Here is a 24,781-nt window from a genome sequence, read left to right on the forward strand (position 1 = left end):
TCTAATGTACTGTACCACTGCCCTCTCTAATGTACTGTACCACTGTCCTCTAATGTACTGTACCACTGTCCTCTAATGTACTGTACCACTGTCCCCTCTAATGTACTGTACCACTATCCCCTCTAATGTACTGTACCACTGTCCTCTATGTACTGTACCACTGTCCTCTAATGTACTGTACCACTGTCCTCTAATGTACTGTACCACTGCCCTCTCTAATGTACTGTGCCACTGTCCTCTCTAATGTACTGTACCACTGTCCTCTAATCTACTGTACCACTGTCCTCTAATGTACTGTACCACTGTCCCCTCTAATTTACTGTACCACTGTCATAGAATGTACCATACAACTGTCCTCTCTAATGTACTGTACAACTGTTCTAGAATGTACCGTACAACTGTCCCTATTAATGTATTGTACCACTATCCCCTCTAATGTACTGTACTACTGTCCTCTAATGTACTGTACCACTGTTCTCTAATGTACTGTACCACTGTCCTCTCTAATGTACTGTACCACTGTCCTCTCTAATGTACTGTACAACTGTCCCCTCTAATGTACTGTACCACTGTCATAGAATGTACCATACAACTGTCCTCTCTAATGTACTGTACTACTGTTCTAGAATGAACCGTACAACTGTCCCCTTTAATGTACTATACCACTATCCCCTCTAATGTATTGTACCACTGTCCTCTTTAATGTACTGTACCACTGTCCTCTAATGTACTGTACCACTGTCCTCTCTAATCTACTGTACCACTGTCCTCTAATGTACTGTACCACTGTCTCCTCTAATGTACTGTACCACTGCCCTCTCTAATGTACTGTACCACTGTCCTCTCTAATGTACTATACCACTGTCCCCTCTAATGTACTGTACCACTGTCCCCTCTAATGTACTGTGCCACTGTCATAGAATGTACCATACAACTGTCCTCTCTAATGTACTGTACTACTGTTCTAGAATGTACCTTACAACTGTCCCCTTTAATGTACTGTACCACTATCCCCTCTAATGTACTGTACCACTTTCCTCTCTAATGTACTGTACCACTGTCCTCTAATGTGCTGTACCACTGTCCCCTCTAATGTACTGTACCACTGCCCCCTCTAATGTACTGTACCACTGCCCCCTCTAATGTACTGTATCACTGTCCCCTCTAATGTACTGTACCACTGGGCCCCCTAATGTAATGTACCACTGTCCTCTCTAATGTACTGTACCACTGTCCTCTAATGTACTGTACCACTGCCCTCTCTAATGTACTGTACCATTGTCTCCTCTAATGTACTGTACCACAGTCCCCTCTAATGTAATGTACCACTGTCCTCTCATGTACTGTACTGTGCCACTGTCCTCTCTAATAAACTGTACCACTGTCCTCTCTAATGTCCTGTACCACTGCCCCCTCTAATGTACTGTCCCACTGTCCCCTCTAATGTCCTGTCCCACTGTCCTCTCTAATGTACTGTCCCACTGTCCCCTCTAATGTCCTGTCCCACTGTCCTCTCTAATGTCCTGTACCACTGTCCCCGCTAATGTACTATACCACTGTCCTCTCTAAGTTAATGTACAATTGTCCACTAATCATTATTTCCCATCTGTAATTCTCCAGATGTTGCAAAAGTACAACTCCCATCATAAACTGTCAACAGGACATGATAAGAGTTGTGTTTCTGCAACCTGAAGAGCATTAGGTTGGAGAAAACAGCCCATATTAATCTGCCCCCTGGTAATGCTCATCGCAGTTGGTACTTAAGTACAGGGCCGGATGATCCGTCCGGCCGCGGAGCGCTCATGTGGGCGCATCAGCGCGCGCCCGCATCAGAGCTTCCCATAGCCGACAGTGAAGCGAGCGTGCCGGAGCCGCTCGCTTCACTGTGTGAACTGACAGGACTTTCTGCGGACGGAATTCACTGAATTCTGGCCGCAGAAAACTGACCTGTCAGTTTTTTCCGGCGCTACACGGGATCCCGGCCCGGAGCGTATACGATATGTGTACGCTCCGGCCGGCATCCCATTGCACATAACGCTATGTTACACACTGCAAAACTACGGCCATAGTTCTGCGGCGAGAACTACGGCCGTAGTTTTACGTAGTGTGAACATAGCCTTATACAGGAAGTGCCGTGTGTCAGAACAGGTAAGTATTCCAACAAGGTGCTAATTCAGAAGCCCTTCCATAACATGGCTGGGTTCATCTGCAAAGTGGGAGCCACCCGTAAAAATCTGTTCTTCCATTGACTGTGGAAAGACATGACGATTCAGTCCTCTCACCCCTGCCTGCCGCTAGGAACACTTTGCCTTGAATGACTCCTAAACACTTACAATGGGAGAACCTGTTTGTTTGTTTGTTTGTTTTTTTAACCGGTGTTTCTGCCTTAATGACTTTACTAATGACTACAACATTCCAGAGGACTGGTTCAGATTGAGTGGAACTACTTAATGGAGGAAGCTTCATGTGTCCCTATCTATATGTATTCCACTAATGCTAAAGAACAAGGAAATAAAAAAAAAAAGCTCTCTATATACCAGAGATGACCGAGCACCAAAATACTGGAATACTCTGCATAGCGGGGTCTACAGCCCTGTACTCTCACCCAGGAAGTCTCCCTCACCTTCCAAATCATAGCAGATCCACTTCAAGCTGGGGCTTACATCAGAGGACAGGACTGTGGAGGTAATCTCTCCATAGCTGTAACCCCTCTCTCCCCGGACAGAGAGCGCTGCTGTATGTACCCACATCTGTCCTGCTCATTCCTTCCTGCTCCCTGCAGTCTCTGTCAGCCCTTGTGTTTCCCATCCTCTCCATTATGGGGATCTGCAGTTCCATCCTGTATCTACAAACTGCTGCTGTGTTATCAGGGTTATACAGTTACTATACATTATACTCCACATGCTGCTATACTGTACAGTAACTTATATATCACATATCCAGCTGCAGTGTTATCAGGGTATACAGTTACTATACATTATACTCCACATGCTGATTGCTATACTGTACAGTAACTTATATATCACATACCCAGCTGCTGTGTTATCAGGGTTATACAGTTACTATACATTATACACCACATGCTGATTGCTATACTATACAGTAACTTATATATCACATATCCAGCTGCTGTGTTATCAGGGTTATACAGTTACTATACATTATATACCACATGCTGCTATACTGTACAGTAACATATATATCACATATCCAGCTGCTGTGCTATCAGGGTTATACAGTTACTATACATTATATACCACATGCTGCTATACTGTACAGTAACTTATATATCACATATCCAGCTGCTGTGTTATCAGGGTTATACAGTTACTATAAATTATATACCACATGCTGCTATACTGTACAGTAACTTATATATCACATATCCAGCTGCTGTGTTATCAGGGTTATACAGTTACTATACATTATATACCACATGCTGCTATACTGTACAGTAACTTATATATCACATATCCAGCTGCAGTGTTATCAGGGTTATACATTTACTATACATTATACAACACGTGCTGATCGCTATTCTGTACAGTAACTTATATATCACATATTCAGCTGTTTCTAAATGTTTGTTTCATTTGTTCTGCATGTTATTCAGCATAAAAAAAATCATTATTTGGGGGGGGGGGGGGGGGGGTGGAACCAATTTTCTGCATATCAGTGATTTCTTATGGGAAGTTTTGCTTTGGCTTAAGAGTGTATTTGGATTACAAGCACAGACCCGGAACGAATTGTGCTCATAATCCAAGACCTCTCTCTCTCTCTCTCTCTCTCTCTATATATATATATATATATATATATATATATATATATATATATATCAACATGTTACCTAACACTACATTACAGCTCTACTTTGCTAACCTTATTATAGTACTACAAGCTCCAGTGCACAGAGAAGTATAAAACTTTCTAGCCATCTAAGATACAGAGACAGGATAGGTATGAGCCGTCATTTCTGAGCTGCCTGACATCTCCTCTTACACTGAGTGACTGTAGCTTTAAATCCGAGTTGCAGCTCCAGCTATGTCATTATGCCACCCACATCTCCACGCCCCACTGACTGTACTCGCTTCCTGTATAACTTAGAAACACAGAGAAGAAATGTCACAGACAGGCCTGCCCTGCCACTCTTACACTGCGGGCTCCTACAACTCTTCTCTTCTGTTTGTCGCATCTGAATCTTCTGGTAAGTTCTATAGATTTAACCCTTTAATTACTGCTAGAACTTTTTACTAACTTAATCTACAACACGTAACTTTTCTTCTTTTACCCTTTCCTTTCTTACTGTTGTTTAACCCTTACTCATGTAACCATTTTGGACATATGTCTAGGTAGATAGTATGTTCTCTCTGTATAATTTTTATTCTGTTTAGCTTTTAGTTTTTTATTACTGTTACTATGTCCTAGTAATCCTTTTTGTTTATATAACTACACATTGTTGCTTAGATAATACTACATAACCAGGTCCATCCGTAGTGCGTCAATGTTACAGATGTGGGTGTCAGCACAAAGTATTTATGTAACATTGTAACGTTAATAGTTACAAACATAAAGCTTCATTGACGGAGAGAAGATTTGTTTCTCGGTGAAATACCCGAGTACCTACGTAAGAAGTTTGGTGACCTGATGTCATGTAGAGGAAGATCGCTGGATCTTCTTCCTCTCATCTTGCCTAACGCTCTACTTCTTCTTACTTACTCTCATAACTTTATTATTGAGTGTAATAAATAGATGAAAAGCAGAAGTCTAACCACATTTATGTGAATTTGAAAGTTAAAGCGTAACTATCTTCCAAAAACAGTGCCACTCAGTTTGGGGGTATTTCAGTTAAGTTCCATTAAAGTGAATGGAGTTTTTTCTGGAGAATTATAATTTTTTTTTATTTTTTTCAAATCAACCGGTGTCAAAATGTTATATAAATTACCTCTAGTTAAAAATCTCAAGTCTTCCAGTACTTATCGGCTGCTGTATGTACTGCAGGAAGTGGTGTATTCTACTATGACACAGTGTTCTCTGCTGTCACCTCTGTCTATGTCAGGAACTGTCCAGAGAAGGAGAAGTTTTTTTTTATGAGCATTTGCTACAGCTCTGGACAGTACATGTCTCAGACAAAGGTGGCAGCAGAGAGCACTGTGTCATATTAAAAATAATACATTACTTCCTGCTGGACATACAGCAGCTGATAAGTATTGAAAGACTTTAGTTTTCTATATAGAAGTAATTTATAAATCTGTATAACTTTCTGCTACTAGTTGATTTAAAAACTTTTATTTCTCCTTTACATTGTAAAAACATACGAAACCTGATGACAAGGGGGGGGGGGGGCTCTGTTTTTCTAATCCTTGATAACCTCTTTAAATTGAATATACTCCTATCAGCATTACTTTATCCTATGTTTCCTGAAATGTTAACCTCCTATATGTTCGGAAATGCTTTAACGCCTTTGCCATAAGTAATTTATTATTTGTTTTACTGGAACGTTCCGGAGTTACTTTAATGGAGGAAGTGTGTTCTGAAATGTTTAGTTAATAGAAGTTAACCTAAAAGTTAATGATTTATTTTCTGCTTGTAGTTAAAGCTGGAGGTCATCACGGCGTACTGAACTGAGGACTACAACATGGATAGCCTTCCTTTTGATTTTGCTAGTTTTTTGCCTGATGTTGAAACCTTTGACTCAGGATTTCGAAGCATAAATGGTGTGGCCAGAGGGGAACCCGTCAGCGGCACAAGAGGTGACTCCTCACCAGAAAAGTCCAGTTCACCCGACCTTTCTGACCAGTCCGAGATGCAGATGAGAGTGGACTTCTTCCGGAAGTTAGGCTATTCTTCGGATGAGATCCATGCTGTACTGCAGAATCTTGGTAGAGGATCGGATACAAATACTGTATTGGGAGAATTAGTAAAACATGGAGCCAACCCGGAAAAGGAAGTTGTGCCAGAGGAGCCAAGTATTGTTTTAGTCCCACGAGGAGGCTCAAACACAAGGGCAAATGTAGCTTCAACAGAGGACAATGACAGTAACAACTTGCGGCCAATTGTTATCGATGGAAGCAATGTGGCAATGAGGTTTGTTTTATTTATTTTTTTATGTTTTCCTTTATCCTGTGTCCGGGAAAAATGAATACTTACCAGGCTGCCGGGGCTGTGAGGTCATGTTTGTAATACATACTAACTTATCTTATAGCCCGCCACTGCCAAATCCCAGGCTGCCCGCTCTGCACAGATTCCTGTATTTTTATACCTTACAATGATGTTGCATTCTCGACGGAAATTGCCCATCGGTATAGACTCTGTTTCCCGTGGGAGCGCATCGCCATCGAATGTTCTGAAAACACAGGAAGCGGTGCGGATCGGGCAGCCCAAGATCCGGCAGACAAGTAAGTATGTAACCGACAGCAGTGTCGGACTGGGGTATCTGGGGCCCACCAGAGGAAAAGACCCTGGGGGCCCACCAATAAAGAACTAGTGAGAAACCTACGTTAGTGCAGGTTCTAAAGCCAGGGGCCCACCGGAGGATCCTCCAGTGCTCTAGTGGGCCAGTCCAACACTTCCCGGCAGCCTGGTAAGTATTCATTTTTCCCAGACAACCTCTAACTTTATTGAGAAAGACGATTTGTTTCTCCTAAAATCTTGTTAAAAAAAAAGTCGTCCTTACGCTCTATTACTGTCCATGGAGATTACATAGGGATAACCCTGTCAGGAGGAGGAGGAAATCATGTGGCCGTGAATCACCCTGACAGTTGTATAATTTATACTATGTAATGCTTTATTTCCGCTGCTGACTACACCAGCCGCCTACTTAGGTAACAGTAACTCCACGCTGGCAAAGTAGATAGCCCAAATGTGATACCCCCTTTACTGTATCCAAGCTCTCTCGTAATGACCTGGGTACTTCTGTTAGTCGGACACGTTTTTAAGCCTCTGTATCCAAACCAGAATGTATCCCTTTACTGATGGCCAGCAGAGAGCTTGCTAGTGAAATGCTAGTAGACGATGTACTAAAAGGAGGCAATGGTCAGTGGGCAATAAGTCGAGCGTGTATGTAGCCCTGCAGTGGCAAATCCAGGCTGCAAGGTAATATAACGCCCCCATTTGGCAAGTGTACAAAATATTGTGTATAACTTTGCCATGGTTATTGTTATTTCTTTCATCATAGTACATCCTTTATGTATAACACCATTAGGCTATGTTCACACTACGTAAGTGCAGAAGAAATCACGACCGTTTATTCAACGGTCGTGATTCCTGCGGCACTTACATAGTGCTGCAGCCTGAAGCAATCCCGGCCAGAGTGTATACACATGGACCCCTAGCGGCAGCGTAGAAAACTGATATGTCAGTTTTCTGCGGCCACTATTCATTGAATAGCGGCCGCAGAAAACCCTGTCAGTGCGACTGCGACCACACGCTCCATTGTGTGCAGTGGGGAGTTCTGATGCGGGCGCGCTCGGATTCGCCCGCATTTGAACTCTGCGGCGCTAAACATCATCCAGCCGGTACTGAACCAGCCGGGATGATCTTTTCTGAGACCAGCCGTGTGAACATAGCCTTATAGTGGAACAAAATGTGATTAACATAGTCAATACTTTTTTCCTATGGTTCCTATGATTTTAAAGGAGAACTCCAGGCCGGAGTGATTTTTTGGAGAGTGCTAGGGAGGATGAAAGAAGTAACAAGCTCCCACCAACTCCGCTACAGTGCTGATGCTGGTATTCCGCAGCGCCAGCCCCAGGTCCCAGCTCTTTCTGGGTCCGAGTGGGGGCCTTCTTAGGCCTGCTCAGCCAGTTGGGACCCTGCTAAAGCAACTGACTGGCTAAGGAGGTTTGACACGTCACGTCCCGGGTCCCCACTCAGACCCAGATTGGCCAGAATGTGGGGGACCAGAGCGGCGGGATACCGGCACCAGAGCAGAGTTCTCCTTTAATAGAATAAAGTAGTGTGCAGCATTTTTTTGTCAAGCCCTATTTTATTTCCCTTGTATATGAGCGGTGTTTTTCAGGTTTACTTCTCTATGCTAGGAAATTAGGGCAGAGCTGCACAGCGCGCGGCATCCAACTGCTGCGGTTCAGGTTCAATTCAATGCAAAACACTAGTGATTAAAATAAAAAAAGCTCTGGTTTTGCCATTCGTAAGCAGGGCTCTGCTGATTCATTTCCTGTTTTACAAGGGGATTGTTCACTGGGTTTTGAAACCTATTTCAGAGAATTGTAACAGTAGAAGACACAAACCTCTTGACCCATATTTTAAAAATGACACAAAACTTTTCCTTTAAACCACAGACTTTGCACCAGATAAAGCTGAGGAGGAGCTCAGAGCTGCAAGGCCTCGGGGCTATACTATGGTCCAATATGGAAACCAGTCTATAGAGTACATTGTAACGTTCGCCATAGATACCTGTTCATATAAAGTTATGTAGCAATAAACATAAGCGAACAAAGACTGGTCCCAGCACTGATGGAGAATGCCCACGTGCTGATATAATATATAGAGATGTCATCTTTCGTGATGAAACACGGAGGTGACTGTGTCAGTGGTTTCTCCTGTGATGTCTATCTATAAGTACTGGGAAATAGGTGTCATAATAGATGATCATTAAAAAAAAAGTTTCCTTTAAGGGTAGAGAATTCCCGAACTAAACTTCATAGATCATCATTCAGTAGTTTTTCCTAAACGTAGGGCTATTCATTGTTTTAAATTAAACTAGTGTCAGAAAGTTATACAGATTTATAAATTACATTTATTTAAAGTGCGGTACGGGCGATTTTAAGAAATTTTGTAATTGGGTTTATTAGCAGAAAAATGCATTTTTATCATGAAAAAGCAGTTTGAAGCTCTACATAGTTCTCTTATGGAGAAGAGAGGGGTGGAGGGAGATGAGACACCAAAACAGGACAACAAAGAGTTAATTTACCGCTACATCACCGGGCTATCTTCTCTGAAGTCAGCACTGACCTTTCTGATCTCTGAATACCAGCTTTCCCACAGCTCCCACTGTGTAATCCTTTGTTCTCAGCTCTCTGCCGGCGACTAATCTGATCCCTTCGCCCTCCATCGATTACACAGGGCTCGACTGGTGTAAAAGAGTTGAGATTTGATTTGATAATGAGCAATGAATGAGAGAAAGAAGGGGGGGGGGACCTGGGGAAAGTCTTCTGAATGCAGATAATGGCATATTTGCCTAATAAACCCAATTACATAGTTTCTTAAAATCACATGTACTATTGATTTCTGTAAAAAAAAAAAAAACAACAACAAATGACAGTGACACTTTAAAAATCTCAAGTCTTCCCATACTTATCAGCAGCTGTATGTCCTGCAGTAAGTGGTGTATTCTCTCCAGTCTGACAAAGTGCTCTCTGCTGACATCTCTGTCCATGTCAGGAACTGTCCAGAGCAGGAGAGGTTTTCTATGGGGATTTGCTGGACAGTTCCTGACATGGACAGAGATGGCAACAGAGAGCACTGTGTCAGACTGGAGAGAATACACCACTTACTGCAGGACCTACAGCAGCTGATAAGTACTGGAAGACTGGAAAAAAAAATGTTTTAATAGAAGTAATATACAAATCTGAACAGCTCTTTGACACTAGTTTATTCGGAGGGGAAAAAATCTCCAGAGTACCCCTTTAATTTTTTCTTTCTTTTTGCCTTTCCACTGTTGGTTGTATGTGGTTGTATGTGTATATATATATATATATATATATATATATATATATATATATATATATATATATATATATATTATGTATATATAAGAATAATAATGTATAATATATATATATATATATATATATATATATATATATATATATATAATCATATTCTATAGCTCCCATGTAACTTTTTTCGGAACATTAGTTTTTTCATGTCCATCAAGGTATAAATTCTAACCAGGAACCAAATGAGGAAAGTAGAATAAGATATTGTGCTTGGTTACGAGGGGACTGTTTATTGTATCCAGTGAAAGAAACGTGTTTGACGGCACTCCGGAACTAAGTACAAGGTTTAATGTAGTGTCAGGTAGACAGCTGGGAATTTCCACCCTGCTGCTTCCTGTATGCTTAATCTGCTACATTGTTCCTTAGTGATTCACATGCTCGGAGAGCTGCCTGCCTGCCTGCCTGGACAGCTCACTACCAGTCCTATGCAAATCTACTGTATGTAAATATTCGCTCTCTTTCCTCCTCCTGGGAATTTTCTCTGCATTTGCAAATTTGGAGCCTCTTATCTCCGACACTAACACCTTTTAGCCTTGGGTAAATACTACACATATTTCACCGTGTAACCAGGAAGTTGTTGTACATTTAAAAGCCCTTACATAAAGATACATTGTATTCCCAGTATATAAATGTATCTATGGCTAAGGATGGTATCTTCTATGATACAGAAACAACTCTTGTAGACGTCATCTCCTTTATTGAATATCATCTGCTTACGGCCACACGTGTTCCAGTTTTTATTAGATGCTAAAAAGGGTCAAATATTTTCCCAGAAACAGCACCACCCTTGACTATAGGTTCCATCAGGTATTGCAGCTTAGCCCATTCACTTGGATTTAGTTTATTTTATTCACATAGAATATTTTCCACCTATGAACAATTATCGGTCCTTGCTTTTTGTTGTGGGGTCCTATAGAACAGTGGAGGTGTGTGTGTGGAGGGGGGGGGGTAAGAATAAATATAGGATTTTCTTCTTTTTTTTTCTTTTTTTCTTTTAATAGTAACCCCTAAAATATATCCCGTTAATGATTCATTGGCCACACGTCCCATGTTACTTAGGGCGATGTGAGCCTGACAAATCAGGATTTTTTATCATACCAAAACCATGAGATCAGCTGTCCCTCAATGATAATAACTAGAGATTAGCGAGCACCAAAACACTTGAAGTCCGGTTTTGGAGAAGTCCGGTGACATTTTTTTATTAAAGTATTGTATTGCCCACTAAAAGTTATACAAATCACTAATATACATTTATTACGGGAAATGCAAATAAAGTGCTTTTTTCCCTGTACTTACTACTGCATCAAGGCTTCACTTCCTGGATAACATGGTGATGTCACTTCCTGGATAACATGGTGATGTCACTTCCTGGATAACATGGTGATGTCACTTCCTGGATAACATGGTGATGTCACTTCCTGGATAACATGGTGATGTCACTTCCTGAATAATATGGTGATGTCACTTCCTGGATAACATGGTGATGTCACTTCCTGGATAACATGGTGATGTCACTTCCTGGATAACATGGTGATGTCACTTCCTGAATAAAATGGTGATGTCACTTCCTGGATAACATGGTGATGTCACTTCCTGGATAACATGGTGATGTCACTTCCTGGATAACATGGTGATGTCACTTCCTGGATAACATGGTGATGTCATGCCCCGACTCTCAGAGATGTGCGGGCTGTGGCTGCTGGAGAGGATAATGGCAGGGTGACACTGAGGGACACAGGGCACTGGAGGGACACTGAGCATCCCCCTGCCATCATCCTCTCCAGCAGCCACACCCCGCACAGCTCTCGGAGTCGGGTCGTGACATCACCAGGTTATCCAGGAACATATTGTAATATTAATTGCACACCAGGTGTGCAATTAATATTACAATATGATCTACTGATGTTCTAATTGCACCCAATAGTGTGCACAGATATAATACTACTATCATGTTATCCAGGAAGTGACATCACCATGTTATCCAGGAAGTGACATCACCATTTTAAGTGAAGCCTTGATGCAGCAGTAAGTGCAGGGGAAAAAGCACTTTATGTGCATTTCCCGTAATAAGTGAATATTGGTGATTTGTTCAACTTTTGGGGGGCAATACAATACTTTTGAGTTATGAGCCCCATTGAAATCAATGGGAGATTCAAATATTTAACCTGGCCCACACACACACAAACTTGGCAGAGCGGAGGGTACCTGGTTAATCTGAAAGTGACCGTCTGGGGTTGAGTTAACCCTGACTGTGCTCTGTTAGTGGAGAGTTTTTGAGCCAAAACCAGAAATGGATCCAAAAGAAGGAAGAAGTGTCTTTCCTTTGTATTTCTGTGCAATCTTATATTTTTGCTATAGTTTACCCTCTAAGTATCCCTGGTCTGTACAGTGAAGTCTTCGCAGCTCGGTGGCATAGAGAACCTAGTAATATTCATTAAATTTGTTCAATTCCATTAAACATCACAAACATAAAGCTTTTTATTGCATTAATTTTAATCACTGCCTGGAATCCTCTACCTTGGTACAAGAAGCCATGTGTAATTGGGCAAAAGATAAATACAATGGGAAGGAATACATTATTTTCAGTACACATGTAATGGTAGAATAGGCATTAACAAGAAAATGACCGCACCCTATGTGCTGTGTTACTTATAGTTACCAGGAACTCATTTCTGTATGACGACACCGGACAATGCTAGAATAAGTTGGCTCATCTATGCTGTCAGTACTAAGAGAGTACTATATAATAAAAATAGGACAATCTCAGAATCCATAAAGCCGATGTGATTGGAAATGTACCACATACTTATTCTTTTCTTCTTTTCATGTATATTAGTGTTGAGCAAGTATACGCTACTGAGCGTGGTGCTTGTGCAAGCATGGGGGGGGGGGGGGGGGGGGGGACTCTATACTTGAATGAGCGCCTTGTGGAGCTCGAGTTACTGCAAGACACATTACATACAGACAGGTATTACATTTTTTTCGTTCGAATTTTAGTATATTTCGTCCCTTGAAGGGAAGTGTAAACAAAATACAAAAATTAGAACGAGAAAATGAATGATAAAAAATCAGTGAACCAGACACCCTTCGCTTTGCTGGGCAGGGGGCACCTGGTTAGCCCCTTGGTTTCAGTAGCGAGGTTACTCGATTCGAGTACTCAAGGACTGAAAAAGGCTTCATTCATATAATAAATACTCACTTATGTATATGAAAGATGTGATTGTTGAGCTCCTGGACTGATGTAGAACGTTGTACTTATCAGAAACACACTATGAGATAGATAGATAGATAGATAGATAGATAGATAGATAGATAGATAGATAATAGATGGATAGATAGATAGATAGATAGATAGATAGATAGATAGATAATAGATAGATAGATAGATAGATAGGAGATAGATAGATAGATAGATAGATAGGAGATAGATAGATAGGAGATAGATAGATAATAGATAGATAGATAGATAGATAGATAGATAGATAGATAGATAGATAGATAGATAGATAATAGATAGATAGATAGGAGATAGATAGATAATAGATAGATAATAAATAGATAGATAGATAGATAGATAATAGATAGATAGATAGATAATAGATAGATAATAGATAGATAGATAGATAGATAGATAGATAGATAATAGATAGATAGATAGATAGATAGATAGATAGATAGGAGATAGATAGATAGATAGGTAGGAGATAGATAGGAGATAGATAGATAGGAGATAGATAGATAATAGATAGATAGATAGATAGATAGATAGATAGATAGATAGATAGATAGGAGATAGATAATAAATAGATAGATAGAGAGATAGATAGGAGATAGATAGATAGATAGATAGATAGATAGATAGATAGATAGATAGATAGGAGATAGATAGGAGATAGATAGATAGTAGATAGATAGATAGATGATAGATAGTAGATAGATAGATAATAGATAGATAATAGATAGATAGATAGATAGATAAGTACACGTTTAAACTAAATGTAAATTATCCTTTTCTTTAAGACGTCTGAGATAATACATATACATCCCTGAATGACATAACATTTTCATAGTCTATACAGCAGGTTCTGCACAACGTAGTCAATTGATTCTTGACGGAAAATAGTTAACAGTTAAAACTGAAAACTTGGTGTTTATGAAAACCTCACTTGTTTAACCAGGAAATTGTCCTTTAAAAATATGGCTCAATGACACGCTGAAGGTTGCCTGTAATACGAGAAGAGGGTTATTTTAATTCCTGTCGATTTCCTGTTCAGTGACCTTTAATGAAACAGTTGTTCACCGTTCTCAGCCGGAGCGGTCAGATGCATTGCAGTTAATGTACCAATAAAGATATCTAACAGATAGAGAAATAGGTACTAGTCATTTGGGGGGGGGGGGGTATTCATAGATCAAAACATCTATAAAGTGGAGCAATGTGTAGTTATTTTACCAAACCTAAGGTTCAATAGTATTTTTGGCAGTGTCACAACTGGAGTCGTAGATCCACTGTACCACCACTAGCGATAGCATAAGCCGCACCAGGGAGTGGAGTCTAAGGGGCCCCTGTTCTTCACCAGCGCCCACTGCAAGGTGGGATGGACTTGCTGCGGCAGGCGGCCCCCAGGTCCCTACCCCCGGCTTGGCTTGCTAGTGGTGGCGGCCGAGGTGCAGATGGAGACATGTAGGCAGGCAGGCAGGCTAGGACACAGCAGGACTCATAGCTCGACAGCAATCACAGGCTGGAAATACAGGCAGGCGTCAGGGACCACAGGCAGGAATCACTGGCAGGAATCACAGGAGAGCTGGGACCACACTCTAGGACAGTCTCCAACAGAGGGGCCAGGGAGGTGCAGGGTTTTATAGGAGAGTGTAGGTGATTTAACCAATTAAGGGTCTACTGCCCTTTTAAATCACCGAAAGGTGATGCGCGCGCCCTAGAAGGTGGGGACACACGTACAGGGCAGAAGTAAGGTGCTTCAAGGGGCTGTAGAGAGTAGACTTGATCGAACCTGGGGAAATCCTAGGTTCAATCGAACTCGAACATTCACGAACCTGCCGCATTTGATTGCTGAAGCCTTCCTGGTCCGTGGGGAAGGAGGAGACTGTCCGGGTACAGCCTGGAATTCCTATTACCTAGGCTGAATCTCAGAATTACAGGTGGTACCCGTGCACTCTCCTCCTTCCCCAGGGACCGTGAAGGCATCAGCAATCAAATACGGCAGGTTCGTGAATGTTCGAGTTCAACAAACCTAGGACTTCCCCAGGTTCGATTAACTCTAGTACAGAGGGCATCACCAGGCCCCAGCATGTGGGCACCAGCGTCTACCTGAGGAGCGGGTGCGGTGGCGACCTGGAGCACGGGACGACAATGACGACGCACCTGTGACACCTCATCCCATACAACATTTGCACAACATTAGTTATTTCTACATTGTTCTTTATTGCTCATGGGGGTGTTTCTCCTTTAGAATGAATCTTCTGCAGGATACTTTTTATTTGTCCATCACAGAGAATTACATGAGCATATTTTTTTTTCCCCTTCTGCAGTCATGGAAACAAGGATGTGTTCTCCTGTCGTGGAATATTACTCGCTGTCAATTTTTTCCTGGAAAGAGGCCATACAGATATAACAGTGTTTGTACCATCATTCAGAAAGGAACAGCCCAGATCTGACATGCCCATTACTGGTACGTACAAATAGGTAACCTTTTCTAATTCTAGATTCTTGTAGCCATGGAAGCCATATGTGGCCAGTGACGTATACTGTACATCAACTTCTAGGTCTATGCATCTAATTGTGCTCTGTCGCTATTAAGTTATTAGGGTTCTGGTAAAGCGAATCTCTATCACTGAACATTAGAGATGATCGAACATTGGAATTTTGCAGGTTCGAGCAAACTTGAACCTTCTTGTACCTTCCGCATTTGATTCCCAATGCTTTCCCGTTCCGTGGGGAAGGAGGAGACAGCCCGAGTACTGCCTGGAATTCCGGGATACAGCCTATTACCTCCTCCTTCCCCGCGGAATGGGAAGGCATCAGGAACCAAATGCTGCAGGTTCGAGAAGGTTCGAGTTCCCGATGTCCGATAATCTCTACTGAACATCCCCCAAACAGGGGTCTGTCTGCTTCTTGGAGCCAATATTCAGGCTAAAAATAACTTAAATTTCGGCGAGTTAATGAGGCAAGGCCTAGAACATCCACTTTCTAGGCCTGCCGAAGATGAAGATCCACCCAGGAGGCTTGATGACAGAAGAAGGGCAGGGAGAAAGATGCCACAGGCCTAGTGCATGGATGCCTCATTGACATCACACTGCCAGAATAAAAGTTGTTTTTAGCCCAAACACCGGCGTCAGGAGACCAACAGCCCCCAGGATCAGGCCTGGATTGAGCATGATAGTACCGGCAGTTTCGGGAATGTCTCCAACGTTACAGATTCGCTTAATCTCGGCACAAAGGTGGGAATGTATAAAGGCTATAAACCAGTTTTTATCGTGTTAAAGCTACATATTTTGTGCAAAATTTGCAGCTTAGTTTTCTTTGATAAACTCTCCCATCAAAACTGATATTTTTCTGGCCTTTTAGCCACTTGGTGTACAATGTAGTATAGTTAGTATCTTTACCAGAGCTTTTTTTGTTGTTAATGACTCCATTCTGGTCCTAAACCGGATCATATGACTGCTGCCACTGCCACATGGCTGTATCTATGTTTTTCCGGACTCCTTAGGGCTGCATCCAACTTTTTAAGCCACTGGTATTTAAATGCAGAAATATGCTCAGCATGCTCAAGTTGCGCTCATCTCTAGTGCATATCTCTAGTATACTAAATAATTTTCTAAAAGTTAGCATTCATCTCATTTGTGTTATGTTTCTTTCTTACAAAGTACTAAGATACATGTTGTACAGCTAAAAGAAAATACTAACCATGAATACATCATTGTTTTCTTCAGATCAACATATATTAGCTGACCTTGAGAAGAAGAAGATTTTGGTTTTCACTCCTTCTCGGCGAGTTGGTGGTAAACGGCTGGTGTGCTACGATGATAGATTTATTGTCAAGTTGGCCTACAAAAGTGATGGAGTCATTGTCTCAAATGATACCTACAGAGACCTACAGAGTGAAAAACCCGAATGGAAGAAGTTCATAGAAGAGCGGCTTCTTATGTACTCCTTTGTTAATGATCTGTAAGTTGTAAGTTGTTTGTAACTCCCTTCTTGAGCAGACTTTAAACCACATTCATTTTAGTAGCACAGGCAACATGATACAGTCTGTTGGACTTTAATAAGTACTACAATGGTTTAAAGCAAATGTATCACTAGGTACGTTGCTTGGTGTTTTTTACATGAACAGATCGTCACCGTCACAGGGATGCCTTTGCCACTGTCCTTTTTTGAACCACCTGGTTCCCGCATATGGCTGTGGTCTATTACCGAGCACAGGCTGGGCATGAAGCACTACGGGTGGGCCCGCTGGCCCCCAGTATGACGAGACCCCCTCTCTTCTGTTATGCAGTTCCATTAAAATCAAAGGAGCCGTGTCACAGAGGAGAGGGGAGATCGTCACACTGGGGGCCGGTGGGCCCACCTCCAGTGCTTTAGTCCAATAAACCGGCGCCATGTACAGGAATGAGGGACAGCTCAAAGAAAGGACTGCAGTAACAGCATCACCGTGCCATTGCCAGTCTGTTCATGTAAAAAACACAAAGAGATGTACCTAGTGGTACATTTGATTTGATTTGAGGGTCCGACCACTGGGATCCCCACTGATCCTTACGACCGTCCATCACTCGAAGGAGTTATCCAGAATTTACTGGTAATACATTTTTTTATATATATTGCTGCACTCTTGGTAAACATAATTAACATTTTATGCTTACCTCTCTGTGCTCCCCTGGTTTCCTGATGCGGCCTCTTCGGCATCCCCCACTAACTAACTTAGCCCCGCCCCCAGTGCAACAATAGATAATTAGATAATTTCTCCTTAAGTAGCAATAGCTTCTCCTTAAGTAGTAATAGCTCGGGCTCTATTATTTATGAATTACAAATTTTTATGATTTTCTTATTTTTAAAGCTTTATATAATTTTTAATGTAGATAATAAATATGCACTTAATAAAGATTTTAGTAGATTATTTGAATTAAGAGTTAAAGTCTTCTTCCTGCTAACTTTTTCGGGAATTTGTCTTTTAATTCCTATAGATTTATGCCTCCCGATGATCCTATGGGACGCAAAGGCCCAACGCTGGATGATTTCCTAAGGAAAAGGCCTATTGGACTAGAAAACAAAAAAGTACAGTGTCCTTATGGTAAAACATAATTTCTTTATTTCTTGCTCCTAGCAGATACTATGACTTGAACAACCTAGTTAAGCAGATTACAGATTTGCTAGACTGCTATAGTTAAATCTAGAGATGAGCGAACCTCGAGCATGTTCAAGTCAATCCGAACACAAACTTTCGGCATTTGATTAGCGGTGGCTGCTGAAGTTGGATAAAGCCCTAAGGCTATGTGGAAAACATGGATATAGTCATTGGCTGGATCCATGTTTTCCAGACAACCTTTGAGCTTTATCCAAGTTCAGCAGCCCCCAGCTAATCAAATACCGAACGTTCGGGTTCGGATCGACTCGAACCCGAACCCGGTTAGCTCATCTCTAGTTAAATCAATAATCAATAGCAATTTTTGTCTTTAGCTCCTTCATGACCCAGCCATTTTTCATTTTTGCGTTTTTATTTTTCCTTGCCTACTTAGAGCCATAGTTTTTATTGTACTTTTTAATAAAATCTTTTAACCATTTAACCATAAACTTATAGAGTGAAATGAAGAAAAAAATGCATTGTTGGGTGACATTGAAAAAAAATACAATAATGCAGTATTTGGGCGGTTTAATTTCTACGCAGTAATGCAGTTATGGTATACCCAACATGGTATCTTGATTATGTAGGTCCAATTACGATACCCATGTGTACATAGCTTTGGTATTGTTCTGATACTTAAAAACTCCTTTTTTTTAATAAAAATTTTAAAATTGTCCTAAGCCTTTTTAATATAATTATAATTTATTTATTTTATAATATGTATAAAGAGGGGTGACTTTTATTGGGGGGTTATATATTTTTAAAACAATTTTTTACTTTTTACACTTTTTAAGTCCCTCTAGAGCAGTGATTTTCAACCAGTGTGCCGTGGCACACTAGTGTGCCGCGACACATGGTCGGGTGTGCCGTGGGGAAAGTTCCCCAAACTATGGTGCCCCTATGAAACAGGAGAAAACAATGGGGGAGAGAAACCTGGGGATAGGGGAGAAACAGGGGAGAGAAGCAGGGGGGAGAGAAACATGGGGATGGGGGAGAGAAACAGCGGAAAGAAGCAGGGGGGAGATAAGTTTGGTGGAGAGAAGCAGGGGGAGAGAAGTATGGTGGAGAGAAGCATGGGGGAGAGAAGCACAGGAGAGAAGCAGGGGGGAGAAGTATGATGGAGAGAAGCACAGGAGAGAAGCATGGGGGAGAGAAGCATGGGGAGAGAAGCACAGGTGAGAAGTAGGGGGGAGAAGTATGGTGGAGAGCACAGGAGAGAAGCATGTGGGAGAGAAGCACAGGAGAGAAGCATGGGGGAGAAGAAAACAGGCCCAGGTTTCACACTGAGTGAGTATAAATACATTTAGAATCTATATTATTAACTATATGTATAATATGTCATTTTGTGCCATTTTGGTTGGTGGTGTGCCCCGGGATTTTTTAAGTATAAAAAGTGTGCCGCGGCTCAAAAAAGGTTGAAAATCACTGCTCTAGAGGACTATTACAAGCAATCGTTAGATTGTTTATACTGTTCATTGCTATGCCATTGCATAGTATTATCGGCACTCTGCTCAACGCAGTGTCACCATGGTGGTGTTTAAGGCGTTAATGGTTGGCAGCAACACGATCGCTGTTGCCTGTCATTAACTGTGGGGTCCTTACTCTCTATGAAGATAGCTCAGTTCCTGAGTTCACTTCATAGAACCCCTACGCATTATGGCGTACTGGTGCAGCATAATGCTGGAAGTCATTGACTTCTATGGTGTACCAATACGTCATATGTCGGGAAGGGGTTAGACAATTATAGAAAAGTGGTCAATTTCTAGATAAGTATATCAGCTCATAACGCCACAGTTTATCTATGTCTAAGTACAAAGATCAACTTTTTCCCTCTGATTAGTTACTCTACCACACTATCCACTCAGATAATCTACATCAATGCCATGTCTTTTTCTGTAACACACCCTTAATTCCTCTCTTAAAGGCCATCGTGATTGTAAGAGCCAGAGTACTCACAATAAAACAGTAGTTTAGATAACTGTAATATATCTGGGGCATTCTAAATGACTTATTTCAGTTCTGCACTAGTATGTTTTTTTTGTTCTTTTTATAAGCATTTATGTGGTATCTAAAAAATTTTTGCATACTATTACATTTATTAAAATCCATTTATCACTATATTAACAAACTGTTTACCAAATTTTATTTCAGGTAAAAAATGTACTTATGGAATGAAATGTAAATTTTATCATCCAGAAAGATTGAACCAAACCCAGCGTTCGGTTGCCGATGAACTGCGTGAAAATGCGAGGCTGTCTCCGACTAAGAGCAATAGTTATTCGGAAGACAAAAAGACAAGGAAAGCGTCCCTTGCTGAGATGCCGTCTGGGGATATAGACCTCTCTTCTATGCTGAAAATTCCTTTAGAGAGAACTGGATCTTCTCAGAAAGCTAGGACATCGGACAAGAATAAATTAAACCAATGGAATGGAGCCCCTGAATGGTTTCCGCAATCTGTCTGCCCAAAGGACTCTCTTGATTATAACTCGTGTGACTCGGGTGTATGGACAAGTGTGTCAAACAGTTTCTGCGACCATCCTCACGAGCAAGCAAAGTATTGCAACGGTAGTCAACGGATGCCATGCCATCAGCATAGACCTGACTTAGATAGCGATCCACATAAACACTATAATTCTCAGCCATTGGTTCCACATGGTTGCCATGAAACATCTTATTACCCATATAGCTCATCGTCTCCATGGTCTTCCCTAAATTCATCATCACATCAGAAGTACAGAAGAGAAGTGCCGGATAAGTCATATCACAGCGTGCCGGTTGACTATATGCACCGACCTCCCCACTCACTTGATTTTTGGTCAGAACCACCAGGACCCATTGTTCATTCTTCCAGTAATTATCCATCGTTCTTCTCCGCTCCACCTAACATCAACCAACAATGGCAAAACTCTGACAACCATGCCAGGGAGAGATTAGGTGTGCGCACCAGACTTTGTGCCATCTTTCATCACTCACTAGTAGATGCTGTGATGACTATGTTTCCACACTTGGTGGATCCACAAACTTTGGCAACAGAAATAGTGAATTACAAGGCTCAAAATAGGTTGTGAAAGAAGCCTTATGTATAATGTGGGATGTATAACCACAGTGTTCCTGATTGGAACTTGAAAAAGTCAACTTATGCAACGGTACCTTTCTGTAAACTATGCGTAAAGGCCCTATTCCACCAACAGATCTGACGACAGATTATCTGCCAAAGATTTAAAGCCAAACCCAGGAACAGACTATAAACAGAGAACAGGTCATAAAGGAAAGACTGGATTTCTCCTCTTTTCAAATCCACTCCTGGGTTTGCCTTAAAATCTTTGGCAGATAATCTGTCGTCAGATCTGTTGGTGGAATAGGGCCTTTACTGTCCTTGGGGCAGATTGTATGGCCCAGTCTCTTATCTACTTAAAGGGAACCTGTCACCATGAAAATGCTACCTAAGCTATCTGCATCATGTTATAGAGCAGAAGGAGCTGAGTGGATTGATATATATCTTCATGGTAAAAGATTCAGTATAACTTGTTTAAGAGTCAAATCTGTTGAGTGACACCGCCCACTGGACTCCTCATCACAGAATGATCAGGGATTTCATCAACAAGTTATACTAAATCTTTTCCCACAAAGATATATATCAATCTGCTCAGCTCTTCCTGCTCTATAACATGATGGCAATAGATTAGATAGCATTGTCTTTGTGACAGGATCCCTTTAAGCTCCCCTTTAAGTAATGAAACAAATGTAGTATTCTTATTTTTGAGAAACGATTGAGTGACAAATAATGGTGTGTTGATTTACTTAAAACGCCATTCTCTGTTGAAGCTCCTGCTTCGAATCTAGGTTCATAATACTGTGAATTGCGAATTATTGCTAAGGTACATTACATTATGTATAAGGTTAGACCGTTGTTTTTTTATCAAATATGGGTAGATTTTTGTCTAGTTTGTAATTGTTTTTTTTAATATCCTGAAACATTTTAGCTGAAATGAAACGTTGTATGTTTCATATGCAAAGTAACTTGGCTGTGGTATCAACAGCTGTGGCTTAAAGGAACACTTAAAGGGATGATGTAGGACAGGAATTCTCAGAGAGAAACTTACAGCCCTATGGATCAGTTTTACGTGTGTTTCGTTCACTATAGGGCCATTCTTTAACCTTACGTTTATATTTTTCACAGACATGCCAGTGCTTTTTATTGACTCAGTTTAAGATTTGTTAGATTTTTAACATCCTACTGAATTCAGATTTTTTTTAGTGTGTGTGTGTGTAATGTATTTGCACAAGACATAGTTATGGCTTTGAGGAGCTAATATTAGGGAATATTTTACTATTGAGGGCTATTGTGTTTCATTCTCATATACTGTTTAGGGTTTGGATTTGACTTGCTTTTCCTGTGGAATTCTTTATTTATGGATTCAGTACTTTTAGCATCATTAGTTTATATGCATAAAGCAAGCTAATACATCGGCACAAGTGACGCCAGACTATAAGTATGTATGTACCTATATATAGATATGGGAAATGGAATGACATACTTGTAATGGGGAAACAACCTAAACAATTGCCGCAGAGCAGTTGACATGTTGATACATATTGTATCAGTAACTGAGTGCAAAATCCAGTGGTTGGTTTTTACATCTGTCTAGTGAAGGGGTTGACACTTATTTTATCTAGAAAGTTAGTGAAGAAAGGGGTTGGGCCTAAGGGTACTATTACATGGGCCGATGAAGGCCCAATAGTAACAGTAAACTAGCACCGATCTGCTAGATCGGGGCTCGTTTACTGGGCCTATTACATTGCCTGATAATTGTTTAACAAGGGCTACATGGACATTGTTACTGATGTCCTTGCAGCCCTTGCTAAACTGGTATACATTACCAATCCCGGGTCCAGGGCTCCTCCTGCTCCTCTTCTCCCCTGGTCCCGCGCGCTGCAGCTTCAGAGCGGCCTGTCTTAGCTGACAGGCCACTCAGCCAATCACTGGCCACAGCATTCCCAGCCTGTGATTGGCTGCAGCTCTGAAGCTGCAGCGCGCGGGACCCGGGGAGAAGAGGAGCAGGAGGAGCCCTGGACCATGGATAGGTAATGTATTTCTTTCGCAAATCGTCAGCCGCCGACAGGCCACCTACCGCGCACCGCTACGCGTAATAGCGGTACGCGGTTGGTGGCTAACAATTATAGGTCAGAACCTATATCAATGGTCAGCTGATGACAACGACCATTGGCTGATTGTTGTGTTTATTACACAGAAAGATAATCGGACGGATAGGGCCGATTCGGCCGATTATCGTTCCGTGTAATAGTACCCTAAGGATCCATGATGGTGTCCGTCATTTTGACTGGAAAAATGGTGCAGCATGCTGTGCTCTTCTTCTTTCTAAATCTGATGAAACTGATGACAGGGGCTGCCAGTTGGGTCTCAATTGGTAGTGTGAACATAGCCGGACAATACAGAAAAAAATTGCCTATAGTACCCACAGCAGGCAGAAAAAGTTAGATGTAGCCAGAGGAAAAATTGTACAGAGATTATAGCCTATGGCTGTATCCATGTTTCTCCGGACTCCCTAGGGCGCCATCCAACTATTTCAGCAAGCGGTACTCAAAAGTCAAGCGATCGATAAGTTCTCTAGTAACAAGACCAACTTTTCTTTCTGTTTTGTTAAAAAAAAAAAAATTTTGAAATTTTTACTGTGTTGACCCTTGCACTTGGTAGTATGTAGAATCCTCGGAAGTGACACCATGTGTCATTTCACCACCCAGGACTGCGAATCTTTTTAGTATCTGATTATTAACATTACATGAGCTGTAATGTTTCAAAATTGTAAGCAAAATGCTTTCTTAATGGTATTATTGTAATATTACCTGTTTCATAGCGTGCCTATGTAAGAATATGATATAGGGTGAAATCACTTGGCGGGGTTTCATTCTTTGTAAGAGTATAACACAGTGGTGGCAGTTGTTTGTCTACAGCTGACTGCATGAATAAAATTCTTTGATTTTCACAAAATCTTGTTCTGCTTATTTAGTAAAGTGATATAGCAAACCTATACGCAGTATTATACCTAGTAAAGAGTCTAAAGGAGGTACTGACAGTACAACGGAAAGCTTTTTATTGCCCTTGGGGAAGGGGTTCCACTCTAGTTGGATGTTTCCTTTTTGGTACTGGTAAAAAAAATTGGGCTCCCCCTAATGGCAGGCATGTGCCTGTCCACCTGTATTTATAAGTTCAGCCCACAGGCTCTGGAGTCTTCTGGCATGTTCTCCTGAGCATATATATAGTCTCCACCTTCTCACCTCTTTGCTTAGTTGTTGTTGTTTGTCAGTCAGCAAACCCGTCTGTGCCCCCAGCTATCCGCCACTTCCAAGTGATCTTCTACCTATTTGGATCTCAGGCCATTCTCAGTTCCAGTTCAGCTTTAGTCTGAACTACCTCCTAATGTTGTATCCTGCACTTCTACCACAAAGCAAGAGTACCTAGTCCCGGGCTCCAGCACTCCTTCTGTTCTTCAGTCGGTGGTCTCCAAGGTCCTTCTCTGAGGTTAGTGACCTGGGAGTTTCTGCACCAAAGTCCATCCTGCCCTATGGCAGGTGCTGGTGATAATTGGGAGCTCTTTTGACTCTGCTACTTGGGGAGACGCCTGCACTCCTCGGTGATCCAGACGATCCACCTTCTTGTATTTGGACTGT

At 41.5% G+C, this 24,781-nt stretch overlaps 1 protein-coding gene across 1 annotated transcript; it reads left to right on the forward strand.

Moving 5' to 3' along the window:
• The first annotated feature begins 4,104 nt into the window (after positions 1-4,104).
• On the forward strand, positions 4,105-24,101 carry ZC3H12A (zinc finger CCCH-type containing 12A). The gene is made up of 6 exons (XM_069971678.1): positions 4,105-4,204; positions 5,591-6,084; positions 15,285-15,424; positions 16,686-16,920; positions 17,934-18,040; positions 20,243-24,101. Exons 2-6 carry the CDS (start codon positions 5,636-5,638, stop codon positions 21,157-21,159), a joined length of 1,848 nt encoding a protein of 615 aa, XP_069827779.1. The 5' UTR covers positions 4,105-4,204; positions 5,591-5,635; the 3' UTR covers positions 21,160-24,101.
• Positions 24,102-24,781: the final 680 nt, after the last annotated feature.

This window comes from Dendropsophus ebraccatus, chromosome 5 (assembly GCF_027789765.1).
Source record: "Dendropsophus ebraccatus isolate aDenEbr1 chromosome 5, aDenEbr1.pat, whole genome shotgun sequence".
Lineage (NCBI taxonomy): Eukaryota > Metazoa > Chordata > Amphibia > Anura > Hylidae > Dendropsophus > Dendropsophus ebraccatus.